General features: G+C 41.5%; 1 protein-coding gene across 3 annotated transcripts in view; it reads right to left on the reverse strand.

The window, feature by feature from the left end:
- Nucleotides 1-1,249: 1,249 nt before the first annotated feature.
- The window catches only part of arhgef4 (Rho guanine nucleotide exchange factor (GEF) 4), a 153,038-nt gene continuing 132,141 nt past the window's right edge, over nt 1,250-22,146 (reverse strand). For 2 of the 3 annotated variants that reach the window (XM_078280369.1, XM_078280371.1), the window contains 9 exons: nt 15,372-15,551; nt 14,081-14,281; nt 13,075-13,254; nt 12,701-12,933; nt 11,102-11,231; nt 10,495-10,626; nt 8,581-8,824; nt 7,277-7,354; nt 1,250-2,794 (listed from right to left, as the gene is read on the reverse strand). In XM_078280369.1, the coding sequence (XP_078136495.1) occupies nt 2,637-2,794; nt 7,277-7,354; nt 8,581-8,824; nt 10,495-10,626; nt 11,102-11,231; nt 12,701-12,933; nt 13,075-13,254; nt 14,081-14,281; nt 15,372-15,551 (1,536 nt within the window). In that variant the 3' untranslated portion in view covers nt 1,250-2,636. The remainder of the gene's footprint in view (nt 2,795-7,276; nt 7,355-8,580; nt 8,825-10,494; nt 10,627-11,101; nt 11,232-12,700; nt 12,934-13,074; nt 13,255-14,080; nt 14,282-15,371; nt 15,552-22,146) is intronic. The other variant, XM_078280370.1, reaches the window with a different exon arrangement.

The following is a 22,146-nucleotide window of genomic DNA, read 5'->3' on the forward strand; positions in this document are numbered from 1 at the left end:
GATTCTGTCTCCCCCATTAGGAATTCTATGTAATGACAACAACACTGTTGGTCCACATGATACAAGCCTTCCTTCCTGAGAAATACAGAGAGAGTTGTATTGTATTGTTATATAAACTCATTTGGCAATGATTTGAATGTGACAGACGTTCATTATTATAAAAAAGTTACGCACTAAAGCTTTAACGACTCCTCAAAGCGTTTTTTTTACATAGTACAGGAACCATTCAGTGTAGCCAATTTACCGACTTTGCTAGATTTTAGCGACTTTTCAGACCCCCTTAGGGACTTTTTTTCCCCACAAAAGCAACTAGCGACAAATCTGTTGAATTTCTGTAGAAAAGACGCCAGTATTGTCCGGCGAGCAAGCGAGGTATTTCACTCTTGTGGCCGCCAAAACAGTCACCTCTCTCTTCTCTCAGCACTGTGCAGGCAGTTAGAAGGGGAGGGAGGACAGGCTGGGCCATCGGCCTGGCTTCCTGCGGCAGAGACGAGAGACAGCGGGACGAGCGAAAGACACCGCTGAGCTGGCCTGGCCCTGGGCATTCAGTCCTTGGTCTCAGAACCAAGCCAGGCTTCTTTGAGAATTTTTTATCAATCTTTCTTCCTCCCTTTGTAGAAATTATTTTTTTTACTTCAAATATGCCTAAGTAATAATTTTGATTTAATATAAATTCCTGTAGTGAGTTTGTGATTATTTGGCTAAATATTTCTATTTCTTTCTATCTACCTTGCTCTTGATCTCTGACTTGCTGCACCTGACACAACCACTAAGTTTTATGCAAATTATTGCGTAATGACGTCACAAATGCCAAAGGTCCGATTGGTAGGCGACCGCTCTACCTTCTGAGCCACAGCCACCCTAAATTATCCCCGAGGCAGCCATCGTCTTCTGAGCGCAAACTATCAGAGTCTGAGATAATTCAATGACACCATGCTAACCCCTCCACAAGTGGGAAAAGCGTTGCACTCACCCAGGTTGGTCTTACACTCTGGTTGAACGCAACACGTAGGGAAACGGAGGCAGAGGGATTTGTTTTGTTACCGGCTAGGCTAACCTTTCGTAGCGGTGGTCTTTGTGGTTGTAACGAGTCCGGTTAGTTTAGCGCGTTGGTAACATAATGCAGACTTGATGAACTTTGACTGGACTGAAGTTAAAGCTGCAGATGACAGGGACAGCATCACGACTTCCCCCGTGATGTCTGCTGGGTGATGCAACAGTGTGAAATGAAACAATAATCACCCCATACTGACGGTCACATTTGTCAGCTTAGGAATGTTTAATATTCCATATCGTCAGAAGCTAAAACATTTGAACACAAAAGGTGAAAGGAGCACATTTCACTGAATGCACTTACAGAGCGATATCACTGGGCTGCATCGATCAGAAAGGAGATTATACTGGTGACCAGATACACAGAGCAGGAACACTGGCTATCAGAAGTACAGTAAAGGTTGATAAAAGAGTGTGTGTGTGTGTGTGTGTGTGTGTGTGTGTGTGTGTGTGTGTGTGTGTTGCTGTCAGCCTAGTAGCACGATGAAAACCTCAGTTCCTGAAGTCTGGTTAAATATAGCAGGGTTCTTCAGAGATAGAAAAATATTCTTCACAGCATTTTTTCATCACATCCATGCATGTCATTGTAAGTCATCCGCGACACACTTCAAATGGCACTTTAAAAAAAAAAAAAAAAAGAGAGCGAGAGAGAGAAAAAAGAACAGGGTGTTTACTCTCATTGACATGGTAGGTAAAAGGAGTCGAGGATCGGACTCCAGGAATGTGTGTTGCTGCTGTTTTGCTTGAATAAAAAGCTCCTAATCTGCGCTGAGTAGAATCTTCTTGTTCTTGTTCTTGCATTTGACAGATTTTTATCAAGCGTTTGCACAACACCATAAATACACCAGAGACATACGGAACTAAATCCTGGCGGATGGAGATTACAAAACACTTTAAAAAAAAACCCAGCTCAAATAAAATCCTGAAATTATATATTTGCACAGAGAAAAAACAAAGGAACCCCCTCCCCCTTTACAATGTTCCCTTTTTTTTCTTTTTTTTTCATAAACAGACACAGATCAAACAGATACATACATACATATATATATATATATATATATATATATATATATATATATATATATATATATATAAAAATGTCTGGCACTGTGAACACTTGGCATCTGTGAAATCATAAAACAACACAACAGTGGAAAGAAATGACACAACTTTTCTTTTTTGTCGTTCACAATTGGGAGTCCCACGCTAGCTCGCAGCAGTACAGTAGTAGTATTAGTACCAGTTGGCGCTTGATTGGAGGTGTAGTAGCAGTAGCAGTAAGTTAAGCAAGAGTCCACTCGCCCTGTTTGACTCAGTGTCTCCGGAGGAGACCATTCTCAAGTCTGATTGTTAACCAACCTATAAAGTGCTTTCGAAAAAATAATCTCATCCTCATCATAATCATCGTCATCTATATAATAAATCAGTGTTTCAATAAGGGCAATGTTACGTGTAGGAAAAGAAAAAGAGATTAATTAAAAAGGGTCTATTCAGGCACGAGCAGAGAGCGCTTCTCTTTCTCTGTCCCCCCCTCTGTTCCTTCACTCCACGGCTTTTTCTTTTGTTTCAGGATTTTCTCTCCTTCACTTCTTGAAAGGTGTCAGTCGGCCGATGTTGTGCCAGAAGGTGGAGGTTTTGCGCTTGGGCTCAGCCAGCATGAACACCTGCTGCTGGGGCAAGGCGGTAGGGAGGGATGGGTGTTTCTGTCGCAGGAGGAAGTCGTAGTAAGGTCTGGTCACTGCTGAAGAGGAGACCGACAGAACATAGCATTACATATCTACATATACTTATCGTAAATAAATAAATGTTCTTCCTTAAAATACAAGTAAGTACACCCCTATGTTAAATTCCCATAGAGGCAGGCAGATGTGTATTTTGAAAGGCCAGTTATTTCATGGATCCAGGTTACTATGCATCCTGATAAAGTTCCCTTGGCCTTTGGAATTAAAATAGCCCCCCCACATCATCACATCCCCTTCACCATACCTAGAGATTGGCATGGTTGTATTTCAGTTAGCCTAATAGCTGGTTTGATTTACATTGAGAGATGATTTTATGGAAAGTACCCCCATGCAAATCTCTAGGTATTTTAATTAAGGCATTAAGATCAATTTCCAAAAGATGATTTTTTTTTATTCCTCTTCTCTTTTTAGTCAACTTTAACATGGGTGTCCTAATTTTTTCACATAACTGTAGGTAGGTGTGGAAAAAAATGCCGTAAACTAAGAATGCTTTCAAAAATATAAACAGAACGTTTATTTTTATCAATTTACAAAATGCAAAGTGAGAGACAAAAAAAACATCTAAATCACATTAATATTTGGTAAGCATCAGTTCTTATAGGTACTTGCAAAAAGTCAGGGAACATTGAGGATCGTAGACGCAGTGGATGGCCAAGGAAACTTAGTGCAGCAGACAAAAAACGCATCAAGCTTATTTCCCTTCGAAATGGGAAGATGTCCAGCAGGGCCATCAGTTCAGAACTGGCAGAAACCAGTGGGACCCAGGTACACCCATCTACTGTCTGGAGAAGATGTCTAGCAGGGCCATCAGCTCAGAACTGGTAGAAACCAGTGGGACCCAGGTACACCCATCTACTGTCTGGAGAAGATGTCCAGCAGGGCCATCAGTTCAGAACTGGTAGAAACCAGTGGGACCCAGGTACACCCATCTACTGTCTGGAGAAGATGTCCAGCAGGGCCATCAGTTCAGAACTGGTAGAAACCAGTGGGACCCAGGTACACCAATCTACTGTCTGGAGAAGATGTCCAGCAGGGCCATCAGCTCAGAACTGGTAGAAACCAGTGGGACCCAGGTACACCAATCTACTGTCTGGAGAAGATGTCCAGCAGGGCCATCCGCTCAGAACTGGTAGAAACCAGTGGGACCCAGGTACACCCATCTACTGTCTGGAGAAGATGTCCAGCAGGGCCATCAGCTCAGAACTGGTAGAAACCAGTGGGACCCAGGTACACCCATCTACTGTCTGGAGAAGATGTCCAGCAGGGCCATCAGCTCAGTACTGGTAGAAACCAGTGGGACCCAGGTACACCCATCTACTGTCTGGAGAAGTCGAGCTAGAAGTGGTCTTCATGGAAGAGTTGCAGCCAAAAAGCCAAACCTCCGACATTGAAACAAGGTCTCAAATATGCATGAAAACATAGGAACTGGGGTGCAGAAAAATGGCAGCAGGTGCTCTGGACTGATGAGAAAAACTGATTGAAATATTTGGCTGTAGCAGAAGGCAGATTGTTCGCCAAAGGGCTGGAGAGCGGTACAATAATGAGTGTCTACAGGCAACAGTGAAGCATGGTGGAGGTTCCTTGCAAGTCTGGGGCTGCATTTCTGCAAATGGAGTTGGAGATTTGGTCAGGATTAATGGTGTCCTCAATGCTGAGAAATACATGTCCAGGCCTGGACGTCTGGAGTTTGCCAGAGAGCATTTGGATGATCCAGAAAAGGATTGGGAGAATGTCATATGGTCAGATGAAACCAAAATAGAACTCAAGAGCTCAACTCGTTGTGTTTGGAGGGGAAAGAATGCTGAGTTGCATCCAAAGAACACCATACCTACTGTGAAGCATGAGGGTGGAAACATCATGCTTTGGGGCTGTTTTTCTGCAAAGGGACCAGGACGACTGATCTGTGTAAAGGAAAGAATGAATGGGGCCATGTATCGTGAGATTTTGAGTGAAAACCTCCTTCCATCAGCAAGGGCATTGAAGATGAAACGTGGCTGGATCTTTCAGCATTACAATGATCCCAAACACACCGCCCGGGCAACAAAGGAGTGGCTTCGTAAGAAGCATTTCAAAGTCCTGGAGTGGCCTAGCCAGTCTCCAGATCTCAACCCCATAGAAAATCTTTGGAGGGAGTTGAAAGTCCGTGTTGCCCAGCGACAGACCCAAAACATCACTGCTCTAGAGGAGATCTGCATGGAGGAATGGGCCAAAATACCAGCAACAGTGTGTGAAAACCTTGTGAAGACTTACAGAAAACGTTTGACCTCTGTCATTGTCAACAAAGGGTATATAACAAAGTATTGAGATGAACTTTTGTTATTGACCAAATACTTATTTTCCATCATAATTTGCAAATAAATTCATTAAAAATGTGAAAATGTGATTTTCTGGATTTTTTTTCTCATTTTGTCTCTCATAGTTGAAGTGTACCTATGATGAAAATTACAGGCCTCTCTCATCTTTTTAAGTGGGAGAACTTGCACAATTGGTGGCTGACTAAATACTTTTTTGCCCCACTTTTTTGCCCCACTGTGTGTATATATATATATATATATTTCTTCAACCAGCTTCTTGAAAAGGTCGGCGTAGCGGTGTGTGCGCATATCCAAAAACCTGTTGATAGCCAAGTCTTTGATCATGTTTAAAAGTAGCTGTGTTTCTCCTTCTTATCGGGTCTGCAGCCTTGCAAACTGTTGGCTGGTTGGTTTGTGTACAGAAACCATAGCAACGCACGATTCTGAGATGCTTGAAGAATACAGGTCCTGGTGACATACAATTTCAATAGAAAGTGCTGCAGTATGCATTATAGATCAGCGCAAATACATTATTCATCGTGAGGTGACCCATGTCCAAGCCCAGAGAGAAAGGAAGACATTTTCAGACTGATATTGTATATAGATTTAAAGGCTAACTATGGTTTTTTTTTCAACCTGGATCCTATTTTCCTATGTTTTTGTGTCTAAGTGACTGATGGGAACAATAATCTTTGACATTGGTCCGGTATTAAGCGAGATCACTGCAGTCTGCAGCGGCGAAACAAGCTACAATGTAAGTTAATAGGACAATTGTGCAGCTTGTATTTACCTTAAAAAAAGTGCTCGTTTTGCCACTGACAGGCTCAGATTAATATTCTAAGTGTCTGACAAGCGCAAATACAAATACTCAGTGGCCAGCAGATCAGACTGTGGTTGTACTGGGCAGATTCCAGGTATGAATGTGTAACTGTGTGAATGTGACAGGTCTTCGTTGCAAATGAGAATTTGTTCTCAATCGACTTACCTCGATAAATAAAGGTTAAAAAACCCAGGAAAATAGGGTCCAGGTTAAAAAACAAAAACGATTACCCTTTAAGTAAAAGTAATAATATCACACTGTAAAAATACTCTGTAGTCCTGAATTGAAAATGTCACTTAAGTTAAAGTATCAACAGGAAAATGTACTTTAAGTATATAAATTTTAGAAACGATCCAAACAGTTCTGTCAATCAACAAAGTGTTTAATAGTCTAATCATTTCAGCTGGACTTGTTATATTGACGGTATATTGTTGGTTAGTATAATTTAGAATAAAACATCAGATTTTATAAACTACATGTGTTTTGTGTGCACTATGGGTTTTTTTCAACCTGGACCCTATGTTCCTATGTTTTTGTGTCTAAGTGACTGATGGAACAACAATCTGTGACATTGGTCCGGTATTAAGAGAGATCACTGCAGTCTGCAGCGGCGAAACAAGCTACAATGTAAGTTAATAGGACAATTTTGCAGCTTGTATTTACTTTCACAAAAGTGCTCGTTTTGCCGCTGACAGGCTCAGATTAATATTCTAAGTGTCTGACAACATTATGGAAAGGATTTCTAAGGAGGTCGACCTTTCTGTTAAAGAGTAAGATATTTTTTTTAAGCGTAAAAACATCTGCAAAATTGCATTCAGTAAACCCACCAGACTCCATGTAAATAAACATTTTAGCATCGTAAAATACATTTCATTCAAAGTCGACAGAAACAAAATCAAACTATGAAAAGTCATTTTGGGTCGTCTTTCCACTTTTCCAACCATCACAACTCTAGTTTTGGTTGAAATAAACACATAGTTTACCGATTTACATGTAAAAATACGTTGGGTCTACACACGCTAAAAGTATTGTTTTTTTAAATGGAGTCTGGTGGGTTTAGCGCTAGCGACCTCAGAGCTGTTTCTGGTTAAACAGAAAGGTATCAAAGAGGTTTTAAAGGTATATCTTTGTAGGGATCCTTTCCATAATGTTGTCAGACACTTTTTCAAAGACGGGTATGGTTATTAGATGGGTATTATATTATCTGACAAAAGGAAATAAAACTTATGAACAAGAGGATGTAGAGTTTACACTGATACAAACACTACATTGAGACTACCACACTCAGGTGCTTAGTGCCTAATGTGCAACGACTCAAGTCCACGCAATCCTATTATTTGCCTTTCTCTGAACCCTTGGGTGCATACCTTTTGGTTTCCCAGCTGGATGGCTTTTGCAGGCGTTAAACATGGCCTGTTTCTTCTGGACCTCTGTGAGAGAGAACCCTGAGAGGGAAAAAGAAATAGGATCGCTATGAAGTTTAGTCAATTTTATTTATATAGCCCAGTAACAAAAAGTAACACATTTGCCTCAAGTGGCTTTACAAGATGTACAGACTATCAGTTTGAGGCTTTCTCAAGAAGTTATTCTTTCATTTAGTTTGTTCCCAAAAGGTAAAAACCAACAGACTATAAATGTGCAGGACTCAACATCGAACCAAAACCCTTATTCCTACTAATGTGCCAGTGAAGCAGCCAGTTAATACAGACTCAACTCAGGACAGAAGTCTGGCTGACATTGTCACGGTCTATTCGTTAGATCAGCATCAGAGAAATGTATTTACTGCCGGCAGTGCCACATTTTCCGGACGCACCACAGTAAGGTTTTCAAAGTATTAATGCTGATGTAGTGAAAGGAGAAGAAAAGAGGATACACAGCAGATCACATGTGGACACAGCTCTGTTGTTTGTAGAGAAAGAAGCATGGCTGACAGGTTATGGAGACAGTTAACCGGAAGATCCCAGGTCTGTGTATCATCTAACTATAAATCGAGGACGTGTGTGTGTGTGTGTGTGTGTGTGTGTGTGTGTGTGTGTGTGTGTGAGTGTGAGTGTGTCTTTCAAACAAAACCCACACGTGCAAAAGACATCCCACGCAGCACACTCAGCGGTTTACATGCACATATTTCGGTTTTTGCCCTTATTCCGAAAAAGACGATATTAATTATTGAAAAGACTCAGCTGTTTACACGGCTAATGAAAGTGAATATTCCAATGATATTCCTGTTTACATGCAGCCGTGCAAAAATAGGATTTGTTTTGTAGCGGTGGCGGACTTGTTGGAGCATGTGAACACAGCGTCCCTCTTTCATTCCTTCAGTCGACGTAGCGATGTGTGCGCAATAACCTGTTGATATCCAAGTCTTTGATAATGTTTAAAATTAGCTGTGTTTCTCCTTCTTATCAGGTCTCCAGCCTTGCAAACTGTTGGCTGGTTGGTTTGTGTACAGAAACCATAGCAACGCAGAGAGCTGACCATAAGTCGTAAACAGGTAAGATTATAGTTATATTCCGAGAAAAAACTCACAAACTTGTAGCAGTAAGAGAAACACAATGTTTTTTTGAACATAGACGCATGTAAATCTGTTCTAGTAAGACCCCAAGAGTACAAATTTGACGCCTAAAAGGAGTATGATAGGGGCTCTTTAACCATGAACATGCAGATGTCTGACCTGTGTCGCGGTCATGCTGGACCTGAATCCTCTCGTCAGCAAAGGCTCCGAGCCAGCGCTGTTTCTGCTCCGGCTTCTTGGCACACAGCAGGTGTACTTGGTCCCCGGCCAGCGAGCGCAGCTTCAGGGCGTTCTTCACGCTGATGTTGAAGTCCTTCTCCTTACCATCCTCCACGTCTATCACCTCCATGTGGTCCATGTCCATCCGACCCTTGTAGTACAGCATGTCCCGCCGCAGGAGGTCCTGCAAGGATACGGACAGCAAACTCAGCCAAGAATCCTAGTACAAGTAGCAGTACTAGTATTTTACAGAACCAGCAAGAGCCAACACGTCTGATTGATTGTGTTTCATGCCACAGGTATGGAAAAACAAGGGAATAATGTTGGAGGCAACATAAAGCTAAATTCTTTGGTATAAATAAAGCATTGTGTACTGGAGAAGAGTTGTGCGACATGTTTTAATTTCAAAGAAGTGATGTAGGATTACAAAATGTGAAGTTTGGAGTCATATTAATGGCTGGATTGCTAAGCCTTCAGGTCCCAGTTTAAAAAAGTTTTTTAAAGTGACTATATGTAACTTTTAAATGTTTCTGAAACTGTTTAATTTTCCATCTGATGATCATAAATGACCTGTAACAGGAAACGAGACCAACAGTGAAAAGAACACTTGTTTTATATAGTTTTTATTAATGCCTCTGCCCGAGTCCAATTTTCCCCGCAAAGTCACAAAATGATATTCGACAGGTAGACGGCACTACAGATCACATATTCTGAAGGGTCACAGATTTCTTTCTAACACCGGAAAAGCCTGTGTTATTGTAGGATGCTGAATAAGCCTTCCGGGCTTCTCTCCTCTCCTGCACTGCAGTTGCTTGTTTTTTAATTCTATTGTATGTATTTCACTTGTTTGTGCAAATAAACTAAACTAAATTAAACTAAGCAGCCAAAGTTGCCAACTGTCCTTTGACCCCAAGGTTTGGCCCCCTGTAATGACTCTGAGGACCCCCTAGGGGTCGCGGACCCCAGTTGAAGATCACTGCTCTAAATAATGTTCTGCTTAATCAAGTTACCTCCAACTATTACTAATTATTACCTAATACTGTACATAGCCTATACAGTGCATGGAGAGAATGTAATTTGTAGGCACATTTAAAAAAAAAAAATACAAGCACTTAACCTTAAACTTGATTAATTATAAACTTTATTAATATTTGGATCATGTCCTCTGCTGAATTAGAAATCAGCTATTGCACAGTACGAAAGCCCATTATAATTTAATTAAGGAGTACACTTTACGTAGATGTGGACAATAGTGGCCAATTGACTAAAAATGCAATGTTTGTATATTTCTCATATATAAACATAAATCCACCATTAGTTTTGCACATAGCGGCTAACTTTGAAGGGAAAACAATCGATGAGACATTCTGTGGAAGACTTCTACTGTATAACCAAATTATTAAAATCAATCAACCAGTATTCCAACAATGGTTGTAGATTGCAGGCCTGTTGATTCATATATTCTGAATTTAACAGACATTTTAAGTGCACTACAAAGCAGATAGTTAATATTTTAGTTTGTTTCTCCATCAGTTTAGCGTATTACCTCTTAATGGAAGCAATGCCCACTCATGACACCAATGCAGTTGTGCAAATGGGAAATTGTGCACAATTAAAACAAATAGACAATGGCCAACAGGCTGAGGAGTATTCAGTATTTTTAAAAGAAAAAAGGATGACTTTTTTTCATCTTCCCCTATTCTATGAATCTTGCTGAGACCCTAAGCTGAGAAACACTGGCCTAGTAGGAGTCAAAATGTGTCATTAAAGTCATCTCCCCATCATGATGATTATTCGCTCATATGTTCATCAGTATAAAGGAAGTGTAAAGTACAGTGTGAAATGCTGAGGCACCTTTTTGCAGTACACCATCTGATGATCAAAGAGGAAAAACATTCGCTGCTGACTCTTGGCCTGAGGCTGGGACAGCTTGCTCAACTCCCCCGAAAAGATGAGATCAGAGCTCCTGCTGAGGACGTCTTCTCCCTGCATGGGATGCACACACACACACACACACACACACACACACACACACACACAGGCACGCAGCAACGCACACACGCACGCCCACAGTTACACACACACACACACACACACACACACACACACACACACACAAATGCACACAAACACACACACAGTTAAACAATACACACACACGCACACACACACATGCCCACAGTTACACACACACACACACACACACACACACACAGGCATGCAACAACGCAGGCAGGCACGCACAAGCGCAGCAACACACACGCATGCACACCCGCAGTTAAGCACACAAACACAGTTGCATGCGCGAGCATGCATATATATACACACACACACACACACACACACACACACACACACACACACACACACACACAAACACACACACACAGTTGTTACTTGCTACCCAGCCCTGTTGCCGTTGGATTGAACAGTATGCAGTGAGAGAACATTCAGAACAAACCTCCCAGTCCTCTATGGAGCTCTGCCACTGGGCGATCTTGTCGATGTTCTCAAGGCGTCGTTTCCTCTCGTTGATCAGCCTGGCTACGTTCTTCATAGCGTTTAAGGCCGCCTCCACATCTTTGTAGTCCCTACAGATCAGAGAGTGACATGCAGTTGGGGTGTAAAGCCTAACAGATAAGTGTGGTGATATTTTTCTTATAGTCAAGACATTTTATGAAAAGACCCAAACCAACACTGTATGTATCTACCTACATGTATTCTGTAAGCGTATCAAAGCCTGATTTATATTTTTTAACCCTAACCCTCTAATTTCACAAGTAATTGGGTGAATGAAGGGTGGATTTCAGCCAGAGGTGATTGTTGGAACAGCGGAAGGACAACCAAAGTGGCTTTTGATGTTTTATTTTGGACTATAAATGAAGTGTATTTAGCGATGATAAAATTACAGTTTATTTAAATGGACAGCGATTTCGCAGTTGTTTCATGTTACTCTTTAACAAAGAGGTCAACCTCTGTAGGGATCCTTTAATAATTGTGTCAGACACGGAAATTAAAGGAGCACACCCTTTAAGATTTTGTTTTTAACCTACTGTTTCTAATGCCGACCTTACATCAAACAACTTTTCAAGGGATTCCACTGTCTCAGACTAATTTCCAATATCTGAATGAAATCCTGAGAGTCTTGCTAGAGTCGGGACGCTCCCGTCGTCTCAATAGTTGTGTAAGGTCATAAAACTCAGTGCCAGACAGTATTTTTCCCGTCTGGACATTCAGACAAAATCAAACATGTTTGATATTATCCTAAGTTTATAGTCTTGGTACTGAAGTTAAATCACATGAACATTGTCAACAACCAATGGGAGAGCACCAATGGGTGCTCTCCCTCCAGCACCAAACAGGAAGCAGCAAACAGCTAGAGCCAGTGTTGTTCATGGTTGCTATGGCGCCGCGCTAAGCTAAACGCTAAAGAGGGAAAGTTGCCGATTTTCAACCCTTCTGAAGCGAGTCATCCAACAGGAGTTTCCCGCGTGTTTTACGGTTCCGTGACACACGGGAAGAATGGGATGGGTGAAAGTCCTGTGTTTGACCCATCCACCCCCCCCAACCAACCTCCTTACGCGGAAATTCACCCTTACATACTACTCTCTAAATCCTATCTGACCTCCGGTGCGTTACACAAACACGATCAGACGCTGACAGCCACTGTCCAAATGTCCTTATTTTACGAGTGCGGAATGAGAACGGGTTGGACCTCCAGGTACTGGAGACATTCATCTGCATTTACGGCAGAACAGAACATCTGCAGACTTTCCCTTCAGTTACCAGCTAACGCTAGCAGTAGCTAGCTACATGTTATGACAGTCTTTAACGTTAGCTGTTAGATCTTTTTAGAGTGTGTTCAGAGTCTTCTAGTGGATGGTAGGCATAAGGTAAAGAATTATAGCTATCAACTGCATCTGTCCATTCTGATCAATGAGCACTGGCCTTTATCAAGAGGAATGAATAAAAGTGATTTATGTTTACATCAGCACATGCGTGCACCAGTGGATCTCTGGACGTCCTCCCCTGCGGGAACACGTAAAGAGTTTGCAGTCACCTGTGCTGTGGGTTTGTGTATTTGAGCAGCTCAGCCAGCTGCAGCGGGTACTTGCAGATCTTCTGCACGGGAGTGAGCAGGAAGCCATCCAAGGAAATGTCGATCATCTTCTGCAGGAGTCGGCAGGCCTCGAAGAAGAACACATACTTGTTGACCTTCATGAGCTTAGAGAGCTGGACGCAGGCGTTGGGGTGATTGTTGCAATACTCGGAGTAGATCTGGAAATCTGTTTGCTATACAAAAAAAGACAAGAGAAAGGGCTACAGTAGAAGCAAAAAAACGTTTTGGGTAGAATGGTTAACCCAGAGTAAAAAGGTATGCACCCACATTGTTCACAAACTATACCTATACCTATAATATGTGACTCGGCTTACGTGTTCGAGGAAGCAGCAACCGATCTCGCTGAGGTGCGGCTGCTCCTTGTTGAATTTCTTCTCCAGGTCTTTCAGGAACTTCCTCTGGAATCGGTAGATATCTTCAATATTTCCGAAGATGGTGCGAAGCTGCTCTTCCGCAAACATGTCTGTCCGCTTGCGGCACTGTTTGATGTAACCCTGAGGGAAACAGAACATGCTGCACTGACTTTTTGGGATTTTTTTATTTTTATAAAAATACGCAACAAAACATGATAAGTACCACAAAACACAACGTATATTATACATATAATACATACATTTAAAGGGACAGTTCACCACAAAATCAAATATACCTATTTGTATCTTTCCTGTAGTGCTATTTATCATTCCAGATAGTTTTGGTGTGAGTTGTCCATTGTTGGGAGATATCGGCTGTAGAGATGTCTGCCTTCTCTCCAATGTAATGAAACTATATGGCACTTGGCTTATGGTGTTCGAAGCACCCCAAAAAGTACATTTGAAAAACTCATGAAACTGCTCACAGCCAGGTCTCTGGATTATCTGGAGTAACTGCGTCATGATTTCTGAAAAGAGACATTGCTGTTGAGTTTTTTAAATGTATTTTTGGAGTGTTGTGAGCACCAAAAGACAAGTTATATTGGAGAGAAGGCAGACATCTCTGCAGCCAACATCACCAACAATGGGCAACTCACAACCAAAACTATCAAGATTGATGAATAGCACTACAGGTTAGAGAAAAAAATTTAAATTTGGAGTGAACTGTCCCTTTAAACCTCCATCTCACACACTATATATATACAATAACACATCTAATGTTGTTGGAGGGCATAAGTACTTGCTCCACTGCTAGTAAGCCCATACTAAGAGTTTTTTCCAGTTCACAAAGATTGTCTGTTTTACTGCCAATCCTAGAGATGTAATACATTGGAAAACAAGTGCGTGAGTGAGCCAACCTCCCCTCAGCCATTTTTTTTTTACATGTTTCACATGATCTGATCCAGACCTCACAGATGTCTTTTAGGTGCTTGATGTAGTCTCTCTCTGTGCTCATGATCTCATTGATGACATTGGTCCTCATCTGTTCTTTGCAGGGCAAACCAGGTCCCAACAACAAGCCCAGACTTGCCCGGCTCTCCTCTCCAGCCTGAGCCCCCTCCAGTTGGGCCAGATACTCCTCCATTGGCTCATCCTGGTTCACACGCAACTGAGGAGGACACAATTAACTATTAACCCTCGGAGGACAAAAGACGCACCAGCGAGTCCAAGCGATGTTTGACAACGAAACAAAGAAGTGATATTACAACATTTCATATTGGACATTTATTTACTATTTTATTCAGGTATTACGCTAGTTTTGAAAACTCATTTCAAGCACCAAAACAATAGAGTTTAGGTTTCTTTTCACAAGAGATTTGAGAAATTTCAAAATGCGAATATCAACTTTTCAGCTCCAGAAAGCTGAGTTTGTTCTGAACATTTTGATATGAAACACATGGGTGTCCGGTTATATGCAAATATCCTTAAAATGTGAATTTAAAAAGATATTTAAAAATGTCCTTAGACCTCAGAGGTTTGAACCCCCAGGAAGAATTTTGATTTCCCCCAACAATTGCCTCGGCATCGTTTTGATTTTAAATTCTTTCTTTACAAAACTCACGTGAATTTGAACTGCAGTCGGGGTGGATTGGTGTGTCCTAAAACACGGGGGGGGGGGAGACGTGTGTTCAAGTGCCAGTAGTACTACTTAAGGGGACCAGTGTTTTAATCCAAACCACAATCTTTTTTTTCTTCTAATCTTACCTGTCAACGCCACACAACGATCACCTTTTCTCGACTAAACTTAAGTGTTACGACCACTAAACTTAACTGTCATGTGACCGGTCAGCCAGGCTTTGTCACGTGACCTGCCAGCGGTCACCATCATTTTGTAAAATATACAAATTGTGGTGCATAACTTTTAATCTGAACCCGTCCATAACAATGTGTTGCATAGCTTCTGATTTACAGTTGTGCAAGTGATTTAATGAGAGGAACAAGCATACAAACATTATGATAACCCTATAATATGTCAAGACATTTCTCAAGTTTTTTTCTGACTCGTAGACCCGTGTACAGAACATAGTAAAAATATGCTTATTATGAGCTATGTCTTATTGAGGATCTACGATTTTGCAGAAATATTGATAAGGGGTTGAGGCTTCATATGTCTGTCAGGTTTGCAGCAGCTGCATGCATTAATCAAATGCTGTATGGGTGGTCTCTTCCAGCAGCTTGGACAGACTGGTTTGTCTCACCCGTACGAAGCTGGCAGGGAACCAGCCCTCGCTGTCCATGATGCGACCCCACCACCACTCCTTGTTGGTGGCGTCCACTACCTCGATGACATCACCGGCCTTGAAGCCCAGCTCCTGGTCGTCCATGGTGACATGGTCCCAGAGGGCCTCAGCATACACCACGCTGCCATCACTGATCAGCTGCAGAGGAAGCACCACAGAAAGGCTCACAGGTCAGAAATGAGCTGGAATGTTATGGTTGCAACATGGACACTTTTAGTCATACAGTGGGTCAACAAACAGCCACTAAAATGATTGAGGATTGGGTTTACTGATGCGACATTACACAATTTCAGTGCAATACATTCTTTATACTTTCAAAGTTTAACCCGTTATCTTCTTCTGCCATTGTTTCCCAGAGACAGACAAATGACTTGAATTAATAAGGCCTATTTATGCTTCTGCGTTAAATGGACTCCGTGGGTAAGTACGTAGGTACGTGGAGATTCTACACCGTAATCTGACATGCCTCCTCAAAACATTTTATAATAGTAACTACATGTTGCGGCGACACTGACCACAACAACTGTGATTGGCCGTGGCTTGGTAGCGTTGCATTTCCCTCTACTCTTTCCAGGTTCTCCATCATGATAAACAACATGAAATCAAGGAGAGGGTTAACTTTCCTGCTACAGATTTCCACCGTGGTCAGAATGCACAGGGAAGCCACTTTGTTTTCCCCACTATGCCTCTAGAGTCGGGACTTGCTCTGAAGTCATTCTCTCACTTGCTCTACCACCTACCGTGGAGCCTTCGCAGAACCATAAATCAAGCTACACTTCCCGCACACACACACATGCCAGCCCTGCTATTCTCTTAAAGAGATTAACGCACACACCAACGCACAAATATAGACCTTAGGCCACTTACGTAAGCTACGGCGAAAAATCTGCATGGAACCTACGCAGGACCATAAATCACGCTTTAGACCCCAACAAGTGAGGCTGAAGGCTTTAAAGTTGTGCTACGCTGACATCTGACCCTGACGCCATTGCATCTTTTCTTAGTTTATTGTGTTAGGATGATAACATTTGCTAACTACTGCAAAGATGGTGCGGCTGGTGGGATCACACCAGCAGCAAAACCAATTCGGACTCCAAAGAGACACCGTATCAAAGATATAAACAACTAGTAAAGTACTCATTACCTCCCCCTCGTAAGGAATCCATCCATCGACCCATCCACAGGACACCATAGATGTTGACATGTTTCAATCTGGATCCAAGTGGTGATCCTGAACACCATTGCTTTAAAGCAAAATTTGCTTTTTATCAAATACTGTTTTGTACCACCCATCAGCCCATTAACTGCTAAAATAATGCACGTTGAAAATTGGTGCTTATACCATGGGATGGGTGAATACTCAATTCCGATTGGCTACAAGGTGTCCATTAAAAGGTGATACAAGATACTTACTAAGGGGAACGCTCTAAATGAATGCACTACTTTCAATGAAAAAGAATCTGAGTGTTAGTTACCACACTGGGTGTAGCCCTTCTGTGCCTCGTCCACACCACAGGATGCAAGAAATAAGTTACACTGCCCTTCTGAACTGACTTTGTTTCACAGCGATCATCTCTCATCCGGTTTGCTGTTCGGTAGGGCTGCAGCTATCGATTATTTTAGTAATTGAGTATTCTACCGATTATTCCATCGATTAATCGAGTAATCGGATAAGAAATGCTTAGTAAGAAATACTTAGTAAACAGCAATAGTAAATATTTATTATTGCTGTGTACTAAAAAAAAGGAAAAAGCAACATTTTTTTATTGCCAAATTCCAAGTACATTTTTGGTGGCCCAAATGTTAATATTTTTCACCCCCTTCCCCTTCTTGCCTCTGGCTCTTTGCACTGGATATGCAAAAGAGCTGTTCACTAAGCCCAAGTAAATATGAATGTACAAAGCTTATAGCAGGGCTATTCAACTACACTGTTCTGGGGGACACATTTTCAGAAGCCTAATACGCAGTGAGGAGAAAGAATAAAGAATGCAGACATCACCGGCATGATGACGTCATTCACGTGCATATTAAGTGGCCATGCTGGGGGGGGGAGCCGGTTTGTCTCTGGCAGCAGCTAAGTTTCCAAAGATTAGTAGCAAACTAATAAACAGTCAGACTACAAACCGACAGCTCTCGTTTTAGCTTGTTGGTAAAATATGGCTATTTGCAGAGTAGCATGCTGTAGGCTAGTTGTGTAAAACACAACTATTGATAAAATATCAATAACTTGATATTGATTAGAGGTCAAAGGCATGGCTGATAGCTATCAGCCATGCCTTTGTCCTAGCTAGCTTGTCTTGTTGTTTAACATACTATCAAATTATATTTACTGATTGTCAACCATACACAATGCTATTGACTGTGAATCTTGCTAGCATAGCGTTAGTTTTCTGACTCGTAGCTGAGCCAAAGGGTTCCATAAGATGAGCGGACTAAAAATATCTCCCCTTACCAAGCATGGCACATCCTATCTAAGGCCTGTCCTATTTGGTGGAGCATTGCATAACTGTTATAACTGCATAACAATTATGGGATGGGAATGATTATTCGTCCAACTCTCAGGTGTTACCAGGGAAACTGGGTTATTACTTGAAAAATAGTTTAGTTTTTTATTGTGAAACGTATTAAAATCGTTAGTTAAATGGTTAATGGTCTTAAAAAGGTTATTTTGCAAGCAATGGTGGTATAAGCTGGTTAATGCCCTTCGAGGTGTCCATTATCAGGTAATTAATGGACTTTGGTGGAGGCTGCGCGTGGGTTCTGGCCTCTCTGTCGTCTATTTATTCCATATAATGGACACGTTGTCGGGAATTAACCCTTAAATAATGTGAATTAGTATAAAATATATGTTTGGGACACAGTGAAGTTGTGTTTAGTGAAGTCACTTTTGATGAAATGAGGTCAAAGGCAGGCTCATACTTCAGCACACATGGGTCACTCTGCACCTTCCAACTTTATCATTAAGCTTTGATATAGGCTGAGGAACAGGGCAGCGTTTAGAATGATAAATCATTGAGTAGCTCAGGTGAAATTAGACTAAGACAAAGACACAGAGGAGGTAAGAGGAAGTGTGAGAGACAGAGGAAGAGGAGACCAAAACAGAGTAAGGCCAGAAGCATATGAGAGTGTTATTGATGAAAACACTGCAGTGGTCATATTTCACACCGCCAGGTTCACTGCGTCAACATGGCCCCATACTCTACAGAGGCCATCCATTATGCTGTTCTCCTTCCTGCAGAGACAACACAAATCCTGCTGGACCACATCAGTCCACCATCCTTCCTCTCCGCACGCTTGTCTCTTTCTGGATGTCTTTCACACTACCTCACTAGTGTTGTTAAAGACATAGTCGCTTCATTTTTTCTGTCTGCGATCTGGCCCTTAGCTCCACTGATCCATCACGGCGATGAGGGAAACTGACGATACGGCTGTTGCTAGGCAACACTCCCACACCATCTTGCCTTTCTGCTGCCCTTCTCTCCAGAATCTTCTTTGCTTTGACTAGATGACACCACACAAATACATTTTATCATAGTAAACGGCTGCATACAGCTGGTTGTAAACATGGGACTAAGAGTCACCACACACACACACACACACACACACACACACACACACACACACACACACACACACACACACACACACACACACACACACCTGTGCCCCCTGCACATGGGTTAGACTTAATTTTGTTTCTCAGCACACATACATGAAGCCATGTATCTTTATTACCCATACACTTTATTTAATGTAGTACTCTATGCCATACCGATAAAAAATATTCTTGTTTTTAGCTTTAGACTCGGGCTAGGGTAATTTCACTTTGTCAAGCCACTTATTTTATTAAAGTAAAAACTATCTGAGAATGAAAACATCACTTTGTTTCAACTGCTCACAGATCAGAGACTTGTACAACATATGACGAGGGGTACTAAGTGGATATTGCTTCACTTTGAGGGGTCAAACCAAAGAGGTTGGGAAAAGCTGGTTTAATTTCATATCTCAGTCCTGTAAATCCAATTGATGTATTCAAGTGATGCTGTCAAAAAGCAATTTATAATAAATAAATAAGTGAGAATGTATTGTGAGGTGTCCCCAAGTGAGACAATATTACACAGAGTAGGGCTGAAAAGCACAACAACATGCAACACAGGTGTGTCCCCTGCAGCCATTTACCAAAGGAAACAAAGTTACGTTGTCATCATTTTTAGGCCATGTGAATCTTAAATCAATACTCACTTCCCCCCACCAGCTTGGGCGCCAATTTTGGCTTAAGGCCACAACCATGTTTAGAATTTGGATTTTTTTTTCCCCCAATCTTTTTCAAACAATCATTTAATTTTGTACCAATAAATTGCCTCTTTATTTTTTACCTTTAACAAGCTGCTCAACTTGTCAACACAATTGCTGAGGCTGCCTTGGAATGACAGCACCAGCTCTTTCTTAACCTAAAAGAAAGCTTGACCTGGAGCACAGACACTTTTTAAGTCCAGTTCAGACCAAAGATTTGCGACCAGACGAGTGTAAACTTGCAACTTCTTTCAACGCGTCGGTCTGCAGCGTTCTGAAAGCTACCAGTTTACACCAATGAGACGAGACGGGACGGGGTATCATCTCCATAGCAACGGCTCTTTGTACTTCCGTCCTAACTTCTGACTTCCAGGCAGTTTAAAGCTGAATATTTATTTTATTATTATTTTATTTTATTATTTAAATATGAACGTGGATAACGTTAGTGATAGTGAGCTGCAGTTACATTTCTAGTGATGAATCGGCGAAAACTCTCTGATTCAGGGCTTTGTCCGAGGCTCTCCCTCTCTTCCGTCGTTGAGCTGAGTCGTTAACAGTTTGTAACAGAAATAACATGGATAATGGATCATTTTATTGTAGCTGACTTTACAAGATGACTTCTCTGTTGAAACAGGTGACGTCCATTACGTTGTAAAACCAGCCTCTGGAGACTCCACCAGCTGAGTCGCAGCCACACCATCAGCTGGTTTGAGTCGAGCTGACACGGGCTGGTTCAGACCGCTAAAACGCAAATCTTTGGTCTGAACTGGGCTTCAGAGAGGTGGCCAATTGATAACTGTTGATTTTAATGCAGAACCCTGCTGTTTCTTCAGAAATGCATCTCCAGCGACATCACTACTGTATACTGAACATGTGGAGCATTAGGTAAGAGAGAGAAGAGCGGGAAAGACGAATCACTCAGTTTCACAGTGTATATACTTGAAATTTATGTTTCATCTACCCAGTGTTAAGCAGCCCTGTCTATGTGGGAACACCTGCCCAGTGGTGCCCTAAACACATAAGACCTCTGAGTTAGCTTAACTGTCAAAACTGTTGCTACGATACCAACAGTGTAGTGTAGTCTTGGTAAATTCATTTAGAGCAACAATACGTGTGTCAGAGGTGCATGGTTTTTAGTGTAGGCCTATGTTACAAGAAAATAAAGGACACTGGCAGTCAATCTAAATCAAGATTTTTCAGTGTCTAGTGTATAGTAGCAAGAATAACAGCAAATATAACAAGTCAACTCATATTTCCAAGTCACCGTGACAAAAGCTTCACCCACATTTTAAATACTGTAACATATCAACATAATAGCTACACAAACAAATAAATGCAAGTTGGTCAAAATGTTTGGGCAGTGCTATGATGGCTCGCGTGGTAAATTCAGTAGAATGTCCATTTCCACAGCACTAACTAACAGGCTGATATTTTAATTATTTGACATTATATATATATATATATAGCCGTAAATCAATGACTATGTTTACATGCACATACTATTCCATTTTTTTTGCCCTAATTCCGAAAAAGACGATATTCCGACTAAGCTGTTTACACGGCTAATGAAAGTGAATATTGGTGTGCATGTAAACGTAGTCAATATTAACATTGGCAGGTCAGATCAGCGCACCAATGAACCCTGTCTATTCCGTTTTGTTAAAACTGCCAAGTTGTATGTTCAGAACACAATCAGCCAGTTATCTAAGAGCTGAGGAGCTGGAACAGAGCTGCCACAGGGTGTGTTACATCACCTGAAAACCCTCTGTTACACTACTGTTGCTTTAAAAGGGTCAGATCATCCAAACCAGAACATTATTTTCTCAAAACTACTTGAGTGTCCTGTGGGTTATCCACACTAACATAATTTATGGAAGAGATGTTTCCGTTTTACTTTACAGGGTACGGTTGGCAATATTTTATAATTCTGTCAGAGTCAACCCGATGAACGTATCCTAACAAGTATTGTGTGTGTTTATCCAAAGCCTGATATATCATCTTCATCTGTGCCATAGAGCTCCATTGTTGTCCAGAAACTCTTCAGTGAGAAACATCCCACGTAGGCTACACCTCGATGTTGCCCAAAATGCTTATTACTCAAGCACCAAATTACCTACTTCCTGCTGTTTAAGTGACATTTGTTAAAAACTAGCGTTCAGCTGTTTTAGGACTGTTTTACTGAGCTTCATTTAAACATTTTTAAAATAAAACCACATATGCGTAAACTGTTTTTAAAGATTTAAGTATTCAGTAAGAACCAATGGGCTTTGAGATGAGAGCCACAGAGAGGTTAGGGAACCTCATTGTTGGATTGGTTTTTTTCTAATGGAATTTGTTGACAATTAGAACACAGAATAACACAAAATTTATCGTTCAAGCACCACAATCATAATCTGAATTCCATCACCTTCATTGTGTTGGGGTGGAGACTGAAATCACA

Source organism: Sander vitreus, chromosome 22, assembly GCF_031162955.1.
Source record: "Sander vitreus isolate 19-12246 chromosome 22, sanVit1, whole genome shotgun sequence".
NCBI classification, from domain to species: domain Eukaryota; kingdom Metazoa; phylum Chordata; class Actinopteri; order Perciformes; family Percidae; genus Sander; species Sander vitreus.